This window comes from Dipodomys spectabilis, unplaced genomic scaffold (assembly GCF_019054845.1).
Source record: "Dipodomys spectabilis isolate Male_0828 unplaced genomic scaffold, ASM1905484v1 ptg000175l, whole genome shotgun sequence".
NCBI classification, from domain to species: Eukaryota; Metazoa; Chordata; class Mammalia; order Rodentia; family Heteromyidae; genus Dipodomys; species Dipodomys spectabilis.
Window position 1 is genome coordinate 13778987 of NW_024870852.1, and position 13341 is coordinate 13792327.

Consider the following 13341-nt stretch of genomic DNA (forward strand, 5'->3'; position numbering starts at 1 on the left):
CACGCCTGTAATCCTAGCTACTCAGGAGGCTGAGATCTGAGAATTGTGGTTCGAAGCCAGCCCAGGCAGGAAAATCCATGAGACTCTGATCTCCAATAAACCACTAGAAAACTGGAAGTGGTGCTGTGGCTCAAGTGGTAGAGTGCTCGCCTTGAGCTAAAGAGCGCAGGGACAGCACCCAGGCCCAGAGTTCAAGCCCCATGACCAAAAAAAAAAAAAAATCAGAGGGCCTGGGAATGTGGCTTAATGGTAGAGTGCTTGCATAACATACATGAAGTCCTGGGTTTGATTACTCAGTACCACATAAACAGAAAAAACCCAAAGTGGCAAAGTGCTAGCCTTGAGCAAAAGCAGCTCAGGGACAGTACCCAGGCTGAGTTCAAGAACTAGGACTGGCAAAAAAAAAAAAAAAAAGAAGAAGACGTTGAGAGAGACCTGGGGCTTTTGACATCCGAATAGGATTGGTAGGAGAGGAATGAGTAGAGTACTGTAAAATTAAACTTCAGGACTGGAAGTTGGCTCAGTGGTAGAGTACTTGCCTCATGCATGAGGCCCTAAGTTCGATTCCTCAGCACCACCAGAAAAAAAGCCGGAAGTGGGGGGCTATGGCTCCAGTGGTAGAGGACTAGCCTTGAGCTGAAGAGCTGAGGGACAGCACCCAGAGTTCAGCCCCCACGACCAACAAAACAAACAAACAAAAAACCAACTTCAGGACTACTTCAGGAATAAAGCTCACTAACCCAACAAGAACTTTAGAACAACTTTAAAAGTTATTCTATGTCTAAGGGGTTTCTAGAAGTATTTGTATCAATGGAAATGACTACCAAATCAGTATAGTGTGGCTTATCCAACAAAAATATTATAAATGAGCTGGGCACTGGTGGCTCACGCCTGCAATCCTAGCTACTCAGGAAGCTGATATCTGAAGATCATGGTTCAAAGCCAGCCTGGGCAGGAAAGTTGGAGACTCTTATCTCCAATTAACCACAAGAAAACAGGAAGTGGTGCTGTAGCTCAAAGTGGTACAGCACTAGCCTTGAGCTAAAGAGCTCAGAGACAGAGCCCAGGCCCTGTACCCAGCATCCAAGCGCTACAATTGAAAAAAAAAAAAAAGCAGAAATGAAAGTTTTCTGTTACTTATGATACTGTACCATTTATACTACATAAAGGGTAAATGTATATATAGGTGTGTATACATATTTGTATATCTACAGTTACACATATAGTTACAGATATAGATATACACATAATCTCCATAAACAATGTTTACACACATATGTATAGTTGGTAAAAAAATTTTTAATTCATGAAAGTGATAAACTTAATTTTCTGAGTGATACTTATCTCTGGGGAGAAAAAGATAGACCACAGTACAGGATGAGTACAAAAGAGGCCTTTTATAGCTTCTAATATTTTGTTCTAAAAACAATATATGTAATAGCTCACACTTATAATCCTAGCTACTCAGAAAACTTGAAGCCAGTCCTCATAGACAAATCTGAGAGACTCTTATCTCCAGTTAACCAGCAAAAAGCCAGAACTGAGGTGTGACATAGGTGGTAAAATGCCAGCTATGAGGAAAAAAGCTCAATGAGGGCCTGAGGCCCTGAGTTCAAGCCTTAGTACTGGCATCGAAACCAAACAAAAATAGTTCTGAAACAAATTAGGCAAAATGTTAAGATCTGACAAGCTGTGAGGCAATCCAAGCTTTTCTGCATGCTTAAAACATTTTAGTCTTTTCTTCTGATTTAAATACACTGTGTCCAACTTAGAAAATGAAAGTTTAGAAAAGTAAAAGTAAAGATCTGCAATCCAGAACCCTACCACTCTTCTGCTGTTTTGTTAATTTTAAGTAATTGAGTTATACTTCTTTATAGTAAACACACACAAACAAAAAAAACATAAGTTCAGGGGCTGGGAAGGTGGCATGTTTGCCTTGCATGCATGAGGCCCTGGGTTTAATTCCTCAGCACCACATAAGCAGAAAAAGTCAGAGGTGGGTGCTGTGGCTCAAATATTAGAGGGCTAGTGTTGAACTGAAGAGCTGAGGGACAGTGCCCAGGTCCAAGAGTTCAGCCCTCACAACTGACAAAATAAACAAACAAACAAACAAAAAACCCATAAATTCAGCTTCCTCTTACCTTCACTGTCTCCATGTGGGTTTGACTCAATTGTTGGATATAATGAAGCAGTTTCTTCCTCTCCTCCAAGGAACTAAAATTATCCCAAGATAAATTTTAATAAACATTATTATCCTAGGAATGAACAGTGGTGCACAATCAGCTATTTTTTATCTACACAAACAGAAACTAGAAGGAACTCGAACATACCCCTCGGAGGAGGAGCTCCTGCTGAATCAAGGGCCTCGGACCTGCCCTGGGCCCCGGACCTCTCTCTCAGGCTGATCATATCTAGAAGTCACAGGCTAAATATCAAATCTAAACTCACCATACTACTGACCAATTTTTCCTAAACTAGCACTAGTCATCACTTCCTTGGAACCCTAAAAGAAACTAGTCATAAGGAAATTACTGATGAAAACTTATTAAAATAACCACCATAAGAAAGAAAAGAGGGGTTGGGCAGGTGGCTCAGTGGTAGAGCGCTTGCCTTGCAAGCCTGAGGCCCTGGATTCAATTCCTCAGCACCACATAAGCAAAAAGAAAAAAGCCGGAAGTGGCGCTGTGGCTCAAGAGGTAGAGCATTAGCTTTGAGCTGAAGAGCTGAGGGACAGCACCCAGGCCCAGAGTTCAAGCCGCACGACCGGACCCCCCCCAAAAAAAAAGAAAGAGAAGAGACCACTATGATCCCAAGGAAGGAGTACAAATGCTATCAGGTAGCAGAAATACAATGAACCCATTTTGGTTACCATAAAGAGTTACTCAAAGACTTGACTATTTTTTTCCTGTCCTAATGATACCATATCAAACTCAGCTAAATTCCATTAGCATTGCCTAATGCCTGTTACATAATTAAATAATCTTTTGTGGAAGTATTTTCTTTTTTGTGTCAGTATGGGGACTTGAACTCAGAGCTAAGGCATGCTTCCTTATCTTTTCCCCTCAGCCAGAAGTGAAAGTATGGCTCAAGTAGTAAAGCACCAGCCTTGAGTAGAAAAAGCTAAAGAGCACAAGCCCTGAGTTCAAACTCCAGTACTGGTGGGGGAGTGGGAGAAGGCAAGGAAAAAAAGAAGTACCAAGAGGAGGCCCCTGATGATTTTGATCCAAAGGACACTTGCTGAAAGTCAGTTATACAGAAAGGTAATCTTTTATCATCCACTTTCATTACCAAATCCTAAGCAATAGTACCATGAAGTAATTCAGTAATCCTTTATTTTGATTCTTTGGTTACTGTTACCATAAACAACAATTAACCAAATGAAATCACCCCTAATACAGATCCTATTTTCTCACTTTTGCCAATTCCTCAAGGGAAACAAACAAAAACTCCATTATAAGGAATAGTAAATACCAGATACTCAAATGAGATCTTTAAAGTCCCCTGTCCTCCACTTTAATGTAGACTCTAGACCCTCTAGTCACACAGAGATGCCTATAGAGAGGTGTGTGTGTGTGTGTGTGTGTGTGTGTGTGTGTGTGTGTGTGTAAATTTAAGGGCTAATTGTATGCTTTAACATTTTACAAACATGGTTACATTTCAGTCTTAAAACAGCTTTAGGGGCTGGGAATGTGGCTTAGTGGTAGAGTGCTTGTCTAGCATGCATGAAGCCCTGGGTTCCATTCCTCAGTACCACATGAACAGAAAAGGCTGGAAATGGCACTGTGGCTCAAGTGCTAGCCTTGAGCTAAAGAGCTGAGGGACAGTGTCCAGTCCTTGAGTTCAAGTCCCAGGACTGGAAATCAAAACAAAAACAAAAAACAAGCAAAGAACCCCCACCCAAACCCCCCAAAAAACAGTTTTAGAAAGACCTTTAAATATATTCAAGATGGGGTTGTAGCCTTGATTATATTGCTAGCATATTTTTTCTTCCTATTAGTTCCTATGTATTTTTTGATATGTGTGATTCAATTATTTTGAAACTGAAAATAAGAAAGTTGGCCACTACAAACTTGAAAGCTTGTTAGAAAAATCTTTTAAAATACAATTCCTTTGTAATATCAAATAGGATTGACACAGCAAAAACAAATAGCAAGCCCGCAGCTTGTAGCTCATGCCTATAATCCTAGCTACTCAGGATGCTGAGATCTAAGAATCACAGTACAAAGCTAGTCTGGACAGGAAAGTCCTTGTGACTCTCATCTCCAATTAACCAACAGAAAAGGTGGAGCTGTGGCTTGAAGTGGTAGAGCACTAGTCTTGAGCAAAAAGAGCTCAAGAATAGCACCCAGTAATAGAAAGCCCACAGACTGGGAGAAGATCTTCACTAGCCACACAACAGACAAGGATCTCATATCTAAAATATACCTGGAACTCAACAAATTAAATCCCCCAACAACAAATCTTCAAAGAAACAACTGCCCAATAAATAAGTGGGCTAAAGGCTTAAAGAGAAACTTCTCTGAAGAGGAAAGAAGGATGGCCAATGGACACATGAAGAAATGCTCAACCTTCCTAGCCATAAAAGAAATGCAAATCAAAACAACATTGAGATACCACCTCACCCCAGTTAGAATGGCTATAATCAAGAACTCTAATAACAACAGATACTGGAAGGGATGCGGACAGAAGGGAACCTTACTGCATTGTTGGTGGGAGTGAAAACTTGTTCAACCACTTTGGAAAGCAGTATGGAGGTTCCTCAAAAGACTCCACTATGACCCAACAATCCCACTTTTGGGCATTTACCCAAATGTTCACAAACAAGACCACACTAAAGCTACCAGCACGACTATGTTTATTGCAGATATGGAACCAACCCAGATGCCCCTCAGTGGATGAATGGATCAAGAAAATGTATATATACACAATGGAATTCTACACCTCCATCAGAAAGAATGACATTGCCCCATTTGTTAGGAAATGGAAAGCCTTGGAAAAAATTACATTAAGTGAAGTAAGCCAGGCCCAAAGAAACAAAGGTCCCATGGTTTCCCTTATTTGCAATAACTAGTATATGTCTGAGTCAAGCAGAAAAGGTCATATAAGTTGATGTTAGGGAAATGAACCCTAAGATATGTACTCAAATATTTTTTTCTTTCATGCGATTATTTCTTTTTCTTTTCTTTCTTTTTTTTTGGGGGGGGGGGCGTCTGGTCGTGGGGCCTTGGTGCTTTCCCTCAGCTCTTCAGCTCAAGGCTAGCACTCTACCACTTGAGCCACAGCGCCACTTCTGGCTTTTTTCTTTTTGCTTATGTGGTGCTAAGGAATCAAACCCAGGGCCTCAGGCATGCTAGGCAAGCGCTCTACCACTGAGCCACCTTCCCAGCCCTCATGCGATTATTTCTAACACATTTATAAGATGATTTCTTTGTTGCTTTGTATGTCCCTCCCCCACGGTATAACCCCTGCTTTCACTGTATTTGATGTCAATATAATTTGTGGAGGGGAAGGGGAAAAAAACAAATCGTTTAAATAGGGATACAGGTGGACCCATTGCAACAATGAGATGTACAAGTCATTATGTTGAAGACGAACTTTACAACTTTGCTGAGGGGGAGGGAGGAGGATTGGATAGGGGGCAGGGTAAGGAGGGGAAAGGATGGGAAGGGGAAACAAAGGAGGAGGCTACAATGCTTGATAAGAAATGTACTCATTATCTTGCCCATGTAATAGTAACCCCTCTGTACAGTATTTTCACAATTAAAAAAAAAAGAAAAAAAAGAAAAGACTAGCACCCCAGGGCCCAAGTTCAAGCCACACAACCAACAAAAAGAAAAACAAAAACAAAAAACCCAAATAGCAAACAGGGGATTCTGTTTTAGAATACATCACAGACTGAGAATGAAGATAGTTACAGAGACTGCAAGCTTATATCTCTCAAAGGTGAATAAAATGTGTTTAGTGTTAATATGAATACTTATCATTCCTACCTTACTCCAAGATTTTCAAAAAGAGACTCATCGAGAAAGGGCAGGATCGAACCTGTGATTTTATTTTCTGTGAAATGAAGAAGAAAAAACAAATACATTTACGGTGTATGTTTTTGATACTTTTCTACTTGAATCCACTGACTTATTGAGAACCTATTCCAGGCAAAGGACTGTGTGAGGTACAGTCAGCTCTCTGTATCCATGGATTCTACTTCTGAATGGCTAACAGAAAACACTGGGGGAAATAATGTATCTGTACTGAACATGGATAGACTTCCTTGTCATTATTCTTGAAAAATACAGTACAACAAGTATGTACATAACATTTACAATCTATTATAAGTCAACTAGAGATCATTTAAAGTATATACATATGAGCTGGGAATGTGGCTTAGTGGTAGAGTGGCTTGCCAGAATGCATGAAGCCCTGGTTTTGATTCCTCAGCTCCACATAAACAGAAAAAGCCAGAAGTGGTGCTGTGGCTCAACTGGTAGAGAGGCCCAAGCATAGCACCTAGGCCCTACGTTCAAGCCCCAGGACCAACAAAAACAAAACAAAAGTATATACATAGATTATAGGCAAATGTTATTCCATTTCTTATGGCTAAGATCTTATACAAAAGGCTAAGAAGTGAAGGGCTGGGAAGATGGCTCAGTGGTAGAGTGCTACCTTGCATGCCTGAGGCCTTGGGTTCGATTCCTCAGCACCACATAAGCAAAAAGAAAAAAGCTGGAGGTGGCGCTGTGGCTCAAGTGGTAGAGTGCTAGCCTTGAGCTGAAGAGCTGAAGGACAGGGCCCAGGCCCAGAGTTCAGGCTGCACGACTGGACCCCCCCCAAAAAAAAAAATTGTCCAAAAGGCTAAGAAGTGATATTAGCCTGATTTTCCCAAATCTGTTGAATGCTGAAATTACAGGTATGAAGCATCGTGCCTGTAATTAGGCTCAAAGCTGGCTTATATTTGTTCTTTTTTGCAATGAGGATTGAACCCAGAGCTTTGTACACACGAGGGCAAGAATTTTGTCATTTCTAGCCTGAACCATACTTTTGATTTGCTATTTGTAAAATCTTAATAACAAAACCAAGAAGGATTTTTGATAAATCAGATAAATAAATTATTCATGTAAATTATTTGAAGAAAAGCAGACAGGAAAAAGTAAACCCTGACTAATTACTTGTGAGGTTATGCCAGGTTGTGCTTCCTGTTTTTAAATACCTAGAATTTGGGTGGGGGTGGAGAAGAAAATTTAAGTTATGGTTCTTAGAATCATTGGATTAAATTGTCAAAAGAGGGGGTGGGAAGTGGCTTAGTGGTAGAGGGCTTGCCCTGGGTTCGATTCCTCAGTACCTCATAAATAGAAGAAGCCAGTAGTGGCACCGTGGCTTAAGTGGTAGAGCATTCATCTTGAGCTGAAGAGCTCAGAGACAGCACCCAGGCCTAGAGTTCAAGCTCTATGACCGACGGGGAAAAAAAAATTGTCTAAAGAGTACCCAAAGCTGGTGGCACAGCAAAAAGGTAGTGTGGGTCAAGCCACAAGTGAAGAAGTCCAGTGAGTTTGAGGGCCTGAGTTCAAGCCCCAGTTTGGCACGTGTGTGCACACAAACATACACACACAGAGTACCCAAAGTATTGGGAATACCCAAAGTTGTTGTTCTGGGGCTTGAACTTGAGGCTTGAGACTGTCCCAGAGCTTTTTTGCTCAAGACTAGCACTCAACCACTTAAACCACAATTCCACTTGTGGTTTTTTTTTTTTTTTTTTTTGGTAGTTAATTGGAGATGAGAGTCTCATGGACTTTCCTGCAAGGGCTGGCATTGAAACTTGAGCCTCAGATCTCTGCTTCCTGAGATCATAGGCATGTTGATTTATTTCTAACACCTCCTTGGAAAGCAACACAACACTTTGCGTTTTGAAAGCTCTATATAGCTGGATGCCAGTGGTTCACACCTGTAACCCTAGCTACTCAGAAGCCTGAGATCTAAGGATCCCAGCTCAAAGTCAGCCCAGGCAGGAACATCCATGAGACTCTTATCTCCAATTAACTACCAGAAAACTGGAAGTGGCACTCTGGCTCAAGTGGTAGAGCACTAGCCTTGAGCTGAAGAACTGAGGGACAGTGCCCATGCCAAGAGTTCAAAACCCACGATCAACCAAAAAAAAAAAAAAAAGCTTCATGTACATGTATGTTATATATCCATATGTATATATATTTATATATATATATTTAAATGTGAATATAAATTTACAAATCCACATAGTTAATTCTAGTTCTTCCTAACTTAGGATTCTAGAACTCTGGACTAAACATAAAAAACAAAAACCTTCATTCTGAAGGTGACAAGAAAAAAAAGAGGAAGTGGTTTTCTAATTTATAGGAGTGGCTCATGTGGTAGAGGGCTTGTGAGGCCCTGGGTTTAATTCTCAGTATACACACACACACACACACAACTGAAATAAAAATTATTTATTTGCCAGGCACTGGTGGCTCATGCCTGTAATCCTAGCAACTCAGGAGGCTGAGATACAGGATCGTGGTTCGAAGCTAGCCTGGCTAGCAAAGTCCTTGTGAGACTCTGATCTTCAATTAACCACTCAAAATCCAGAAGTAGAGCTATGGCTCAAAGTTGTAAAGTGCTAGCCTTGAGTAAAAGATCTCAGGGACAGTACTCAGGCCCTGAGTTCAGGCCCCACAACTGACAAAAATTTAATAAATAAATCAAATTATATTATTTTTTGTATTTTTCTTATGAAAAACAATTATTCAGTATGTAAAGCCCCATATCTCTCTCTCTCCTCTCACCTCTCTCTCCTCTCTCTCTCCCTCTCCCTCTCCCTCTCTTCCTCCCTCTCTCTCCCCCTCTTTCTGTCTCCCCCCCCCCCTCTCGGGTTTGAACTCAGATCCTACATTCTGTCCTTGAGCTATTTTTTGGGTCCGGTCGTGGGGCCTGAACTCTGGGCCTGGGCACTGTCCCTTAGCTCTTCAGCTCAAGGCTAGCGCTCTACCACTTGAGCCACATTGCCACTTCCGGCTTTTTTCTTTTTGCTTATGTGGTGCTGAGGAGTCGAACCCAGGGCCTCAGGCATGCAAGGCAAGCGCTCTACCACTGAGCCATCTTCCCAGCCCCTCCTTGAGCTATTTTTGCTCAAAGCTAGTCCTCTACTACTTGAGCCAGAGCTACACTTCTGTTTTTATTGTTTTGGAAGTGGAGCTGTGGCTCAAGTGGTAGAGCACTAGCCTTGAGCTGAAGAGCTCAGGGACACAGTGCCCAGGTTGAGTTTGAGCCCCACAACCGACCAACAAAAAAAAAAAAAAAGACTGCTTTTATTGTTTTGTTTTGATAGTCAATTGGAGGTAAGAGTTTTAGACTTTTCTGCCTAAGCTGCCTTCAAACCTTGATCCTCTGATCTCAACCTTCTGGGTAGCTAGGATTACATGTCAGCCACCAGCACCCAGATTTTATTGTTTTTTTAATTGGTGCCAGAACTGGGGCTTGAATTCTGGGCCTTGCTTGGCTTTTTCACATAAGATTGACATTCTACTTCTTAAGCCACACCTCCACTTCTTGCCTTTTCCTGGTTAATTGGCCATAAGAAGCTCTTGGCACTGTCTACCCTTTCTGGCTTCAAACTTCAGTCCTGAGATCTCAGCCGCCTGAGTAGCTAGGATTATAGGTGTGAGCTACTAGTGTCCAGCTAAGAATCATCTTGCATACTGAAAATAAAAAGAAAGCTCTAAACTCAGAAAATTGCTAGTGCTCAAAATCAAATAGAAAAATGTTTTCTTTTACTGGGAAAAGGACAGGCAAGTAGAGATAAGCAAAACCTTTGAAGGGAAGCTAGAGAAGCAAGAGGAAATAACAAGTGGGGTCTAAGAAGGTGGGGGTCTCACTGTGGCCAAGAGTGTCCCATAAGAAGCTAATCTGAGGGCATATCCGACTTTTTAGTGTTTGCTTAGGTTTGGGGACAAGCAAGAGCTCAGAGGCCTGTAAAGTAACAGGGAATCCTGACCAAGGTACAAGCAGGTACTTGGTCAGTTTTTAACACAATAAAAGCATGCACACTCTTCTGTTAGCATTAGAGTAAGGGTTCTAGAGGACACAGATCATTTTGGAGGGCAATGAATCAATCTACAAAACTATCACACAAAGAGCCAACAACACAGACAATCACATTTGGAAGATAGAAAACATAAAATTATTGGACGCTGGTTGCTCATGCCTGTAATCCTGGTTACTTAGAAGGCTGAGATCTGAGAATTGTGGTTTGAAGCCAGCCTGGTAGGAAAATCTCGGAGACTCTTATTTCCAATTAACCACCAAAAATCCAGAAGTACAACTGTGGCTCAAGTGGTAAAGCACTAGGCTTCAGTGAAAAAGCTAAGAGACAGTGTCCAACTTCAAGCTCCAGAACTGGCACAAAAAATAAAATGAAAAGAAAACGTCATCTCACCTGCTGTCAGTCTTAAAAAAAAAAAAAGGAGAAAAGGAAAAAGAGAAGGGGAGAAGAGAAATAAAAGGAGATGGGGAAAAGAGAAGTAAAAGGAAAAGGAGAAGTAATACTCTACTACTCAAGCTACATTTAGGTTCTGAACCACCTCACCAAAGTTTACTGAATTTGCAAATCACAATCAGCAAAGAACCCAACTCCTAATAAACACACTGAACGATGGGCAAGAGTTAAATTTTACACCCAGAAAAAGAATTAGTTTGAGTAGATGTCAAGTGGAAGATTGACTCGAGCTTAAAATTCAGTTTGCACAGCTCCCCGGGTGTGGTCAAGGAGAATGTGTGCAATGCTGGGGGTTCAGTCTCAACTGAAAAAAAAAAAGTATTCATATTTAGGAAGCGAAATTGCTTACAAAGAGCCAAATATAATTATTACCCACAACCACTGAGCCCTTCTGGGATGCTATAGTAGTCAATGGGAATTCAAAGACGAATAAAAAGCCGGATGCCTGGCTGGGTGGCACACCCCTGTTAATCCTAGCTACCAAGGAGGGTTGGATCTAAGGTTCACAGTTCAAGGCCATTCAGGGCAGTCTGTGAGACTCTTATCTCCGATTAACTAGCAAAAAGCTAGGAGTGGAGGTATAGCCTAAGTGGTAGAGTACCAACCTTGAGTGGGAAAAGCTAAGGGACAGCACCCTGGCCCTAAGTTTAAGCCCCAGAATAACACACACACACACACACACACACACACACACACACACACACACACACACACACACACACACACACACACACACACACACCCATACTCCTCTTTAGGGAAACCCCACGTTCAGGTGTAGGGAGGATGGAGACGGGGGGGGGGGGGGTGGGGGGGGACAGCCACTTCCGAAGTTCTCTTGTGGCAAGTGTTTATGGCCTTGCGGTTAGCAGCCAGGGGTCTCCGGAGCCCGAGGAGCCCGAGTGACAGCCAGCCTCAGACCAAGGTCTGGGGAAATCTTCCAGCTAAAAGGGGCGGACCTAATGTCTCCATGGGGGCTGAGGGGTCAAGTGCCTGAAGAAGCCTACCCGGTGGAGACCCACGGACACCTGCCCCTCCCGCGTTCACAGCCCCCCGCCCCCCCAATGGCTCCCTCCTTGGATCTCCTGCCCTAGAGCCCGCGTCTCCTCCGCCTGGGGGGGGGGGGGGGTTCGGTCCCGGAGGTTTCCCGCTGCAGGCCTCGGGACCCTTCCCGCCTGGGGACCTCTGCTCCGGAGGGGTGGCCACGGCCTCCGGCCGCCCTCTCAGGGCGCCCCCGCCTCAGGTCCACCCCTCCGCTCGGCCCCTCGCGGGCGTAGGGCCCCCCGGCCCGAGGCCCGGCCCCCGGCCCGCGGCGGTGGCCGCCCCGCGCCCCTCGGCGCCGCTACCTCGGATGTTTCTCAGCAGTCCCGGTTCCTTGAAGCCGCTGCGCTCCAAGAAGGAGCACACCTGCTCCGGGTCCCAGGTCCGATGGTCGGGGTGGAGTTTGGGTCCCGGCGAACAGTTAGTCGCCGCGGGAGGAGTATTCGGAGGGGTTCTGGGGCTGCCATCGCACCGGGGCCGCTTTGGGGGCTGCTCGCAGTCCGTTCTCCGCATGGCTCCACCCGGCGCCCAGCGCAGCACAGTCAAGGACCGCGGCGCCCGGCCTGCGCGCAGGCGCACTTATAGCCCGGCCCGGACAGCAAGTCCACTCCATATCAGAGGCCGGCGGGCCCCGTGCGCAGGCGCAATGCGCACCAGCCCTGTCAGACGCACCACCTCGCCACCTCCCACCTCGGGGCTCATTACGCAGGCGCAGTAGCTGTGCAGGCGTCCTCAACCCCGCCCCGGCCTTCGGGAAAGGGCGGGCATTGAGTGGAACTGGAAGCGGTCCTGGGGTGGGGGAGGCCCGGCCACACTCTGCGTTCGGGAGTTTCCAGGGGAAGGGCGGTGCCCACCCCCAGTGCCTATCCTAAGTCCTCCTTTTTGCCAGGTTTCAAACTCTCTAAGGTTATAAAGGAAACCTTGAAAGGCCAGGAGGCTGCCAGGGAAAAGGGACATGGGCCGGGGCTGGAGGAACTGGGAGACCTGGGGTGTCTTTAGACCGGTGGCACGGTGGCGTCTGAGAAATGGCCCAGCATGGTCGTGCGGCGACAGGGCCCTGGGGATGCCTGTCTTTCGCTTCCACAGACACTTCCTTGCAAATGGAGACTGATCCTGTAAAGAACTGAGAGGCGAGCGACAGATGCGGGCTCAGGTTTTATTGGGGGACAGACCTTCCGGGCTGCTCCACGGGGGAATGGGGCGGCTAGTGGCCGGTGTGGGAGGGATGGAAGCAGACTTTCAGGGGCAGTCACAGGGGTCTCATTGGACCGCGGGAGTTCGGGAGAGTCAGTTCCTAGAAGGAGGTGTTAGGACGGGAATTGCGGGCGGGGAGGCTCGATCCCAGGCAGCCGGGAATGAGACTTGCAACCGGGGCGGAAATTTGTACGTCACACTGGGTAAACACCCCAGCATCGGGGAAATGGAAACCGAATTTTGTAAACAGGTGGGGACCTAGGGCCCAGACTTAATCTGCAAGCTGACTCCGAGATCTTAGAGATCCCTGTTAAGAAGAACCCTCCACTCCTTTCTCCATCCCGGCTCCCCCTCCCAGAAGAAGGGAAGCGGCTAACCTGATTTCCTAAAATGGACCAAAATAAAACCTCAAATTGGTGAAATAAAGTATTGGCAAGCAGTTTCTGTTGTGTACCAGACATTGTTATGAAATCTTTACTCGTTTTGGCAGTATTAAGGATTGAACTAGGGATGAAGAACGGTGCTCCACCAAGTGAGCCACCCTTTCAGCCCCCAATGATTTTGTTGTTGTTGTTATTGGGCCTAGACGCTGTCCCTGAGCCCTTTTG

General features: G+C 44.8%; 1 protein-coding gene and 1 long non-coding RNA gene across 3 annotated transcripts in view; one reads left to right on the forward strand and one right to left on the reverse strand.

Moving 5' to 3' along the window:
- Nucleotides 1-12160, reverse strand: part of Samhd1 (SAM and HD domain containing deoxynucleoside triphosphate triphosphohydrolase 1) — a 43873-nt gene extending 31713 nt beyond the window's left edge. The window contains exons 1-3 of one of the 2 annotated variants that reach the window (XM_042694292.1): nucleotides 11845-12160; nucleotides 5991-6057; nucleotides 2142-2214 (exon numbers count right to left, since the gene is read on the reverse strand). In XM_042694292.1, coding sequence (XP_042550226.1) covers nucleotides 2142-2214; nucleotides 5991-6057; nucleotides 11845-12052 — 348 coding nt within the window. In that variant the 5' untranslated portion in view covers nucleotides 12053-12160. The remainder of the gene's footprint in view (nucleotides 1-2141; nucleotides 2215-5990; nucleotides 6058-11844) is intronic. The other variant, XM_042694291.1, reaches the window with a different exon arrangement.
- A 166-nt stretch (nucleotides 12161-12326) lies between these two features.
- On the forward strand, nucleotides 12327-13172 carry LOC122120473. Its single transcript, XR_006149702.1, has 2 exons — nucleotides 12327-12692; nucleotides 12984-13172. It is a non-coding gene; the product is annotated as an uncharacterized LOC122120473 (long non-coding RNA).
- Nucleotides 13173-13341: the final 169 nt, after the last annotated feature.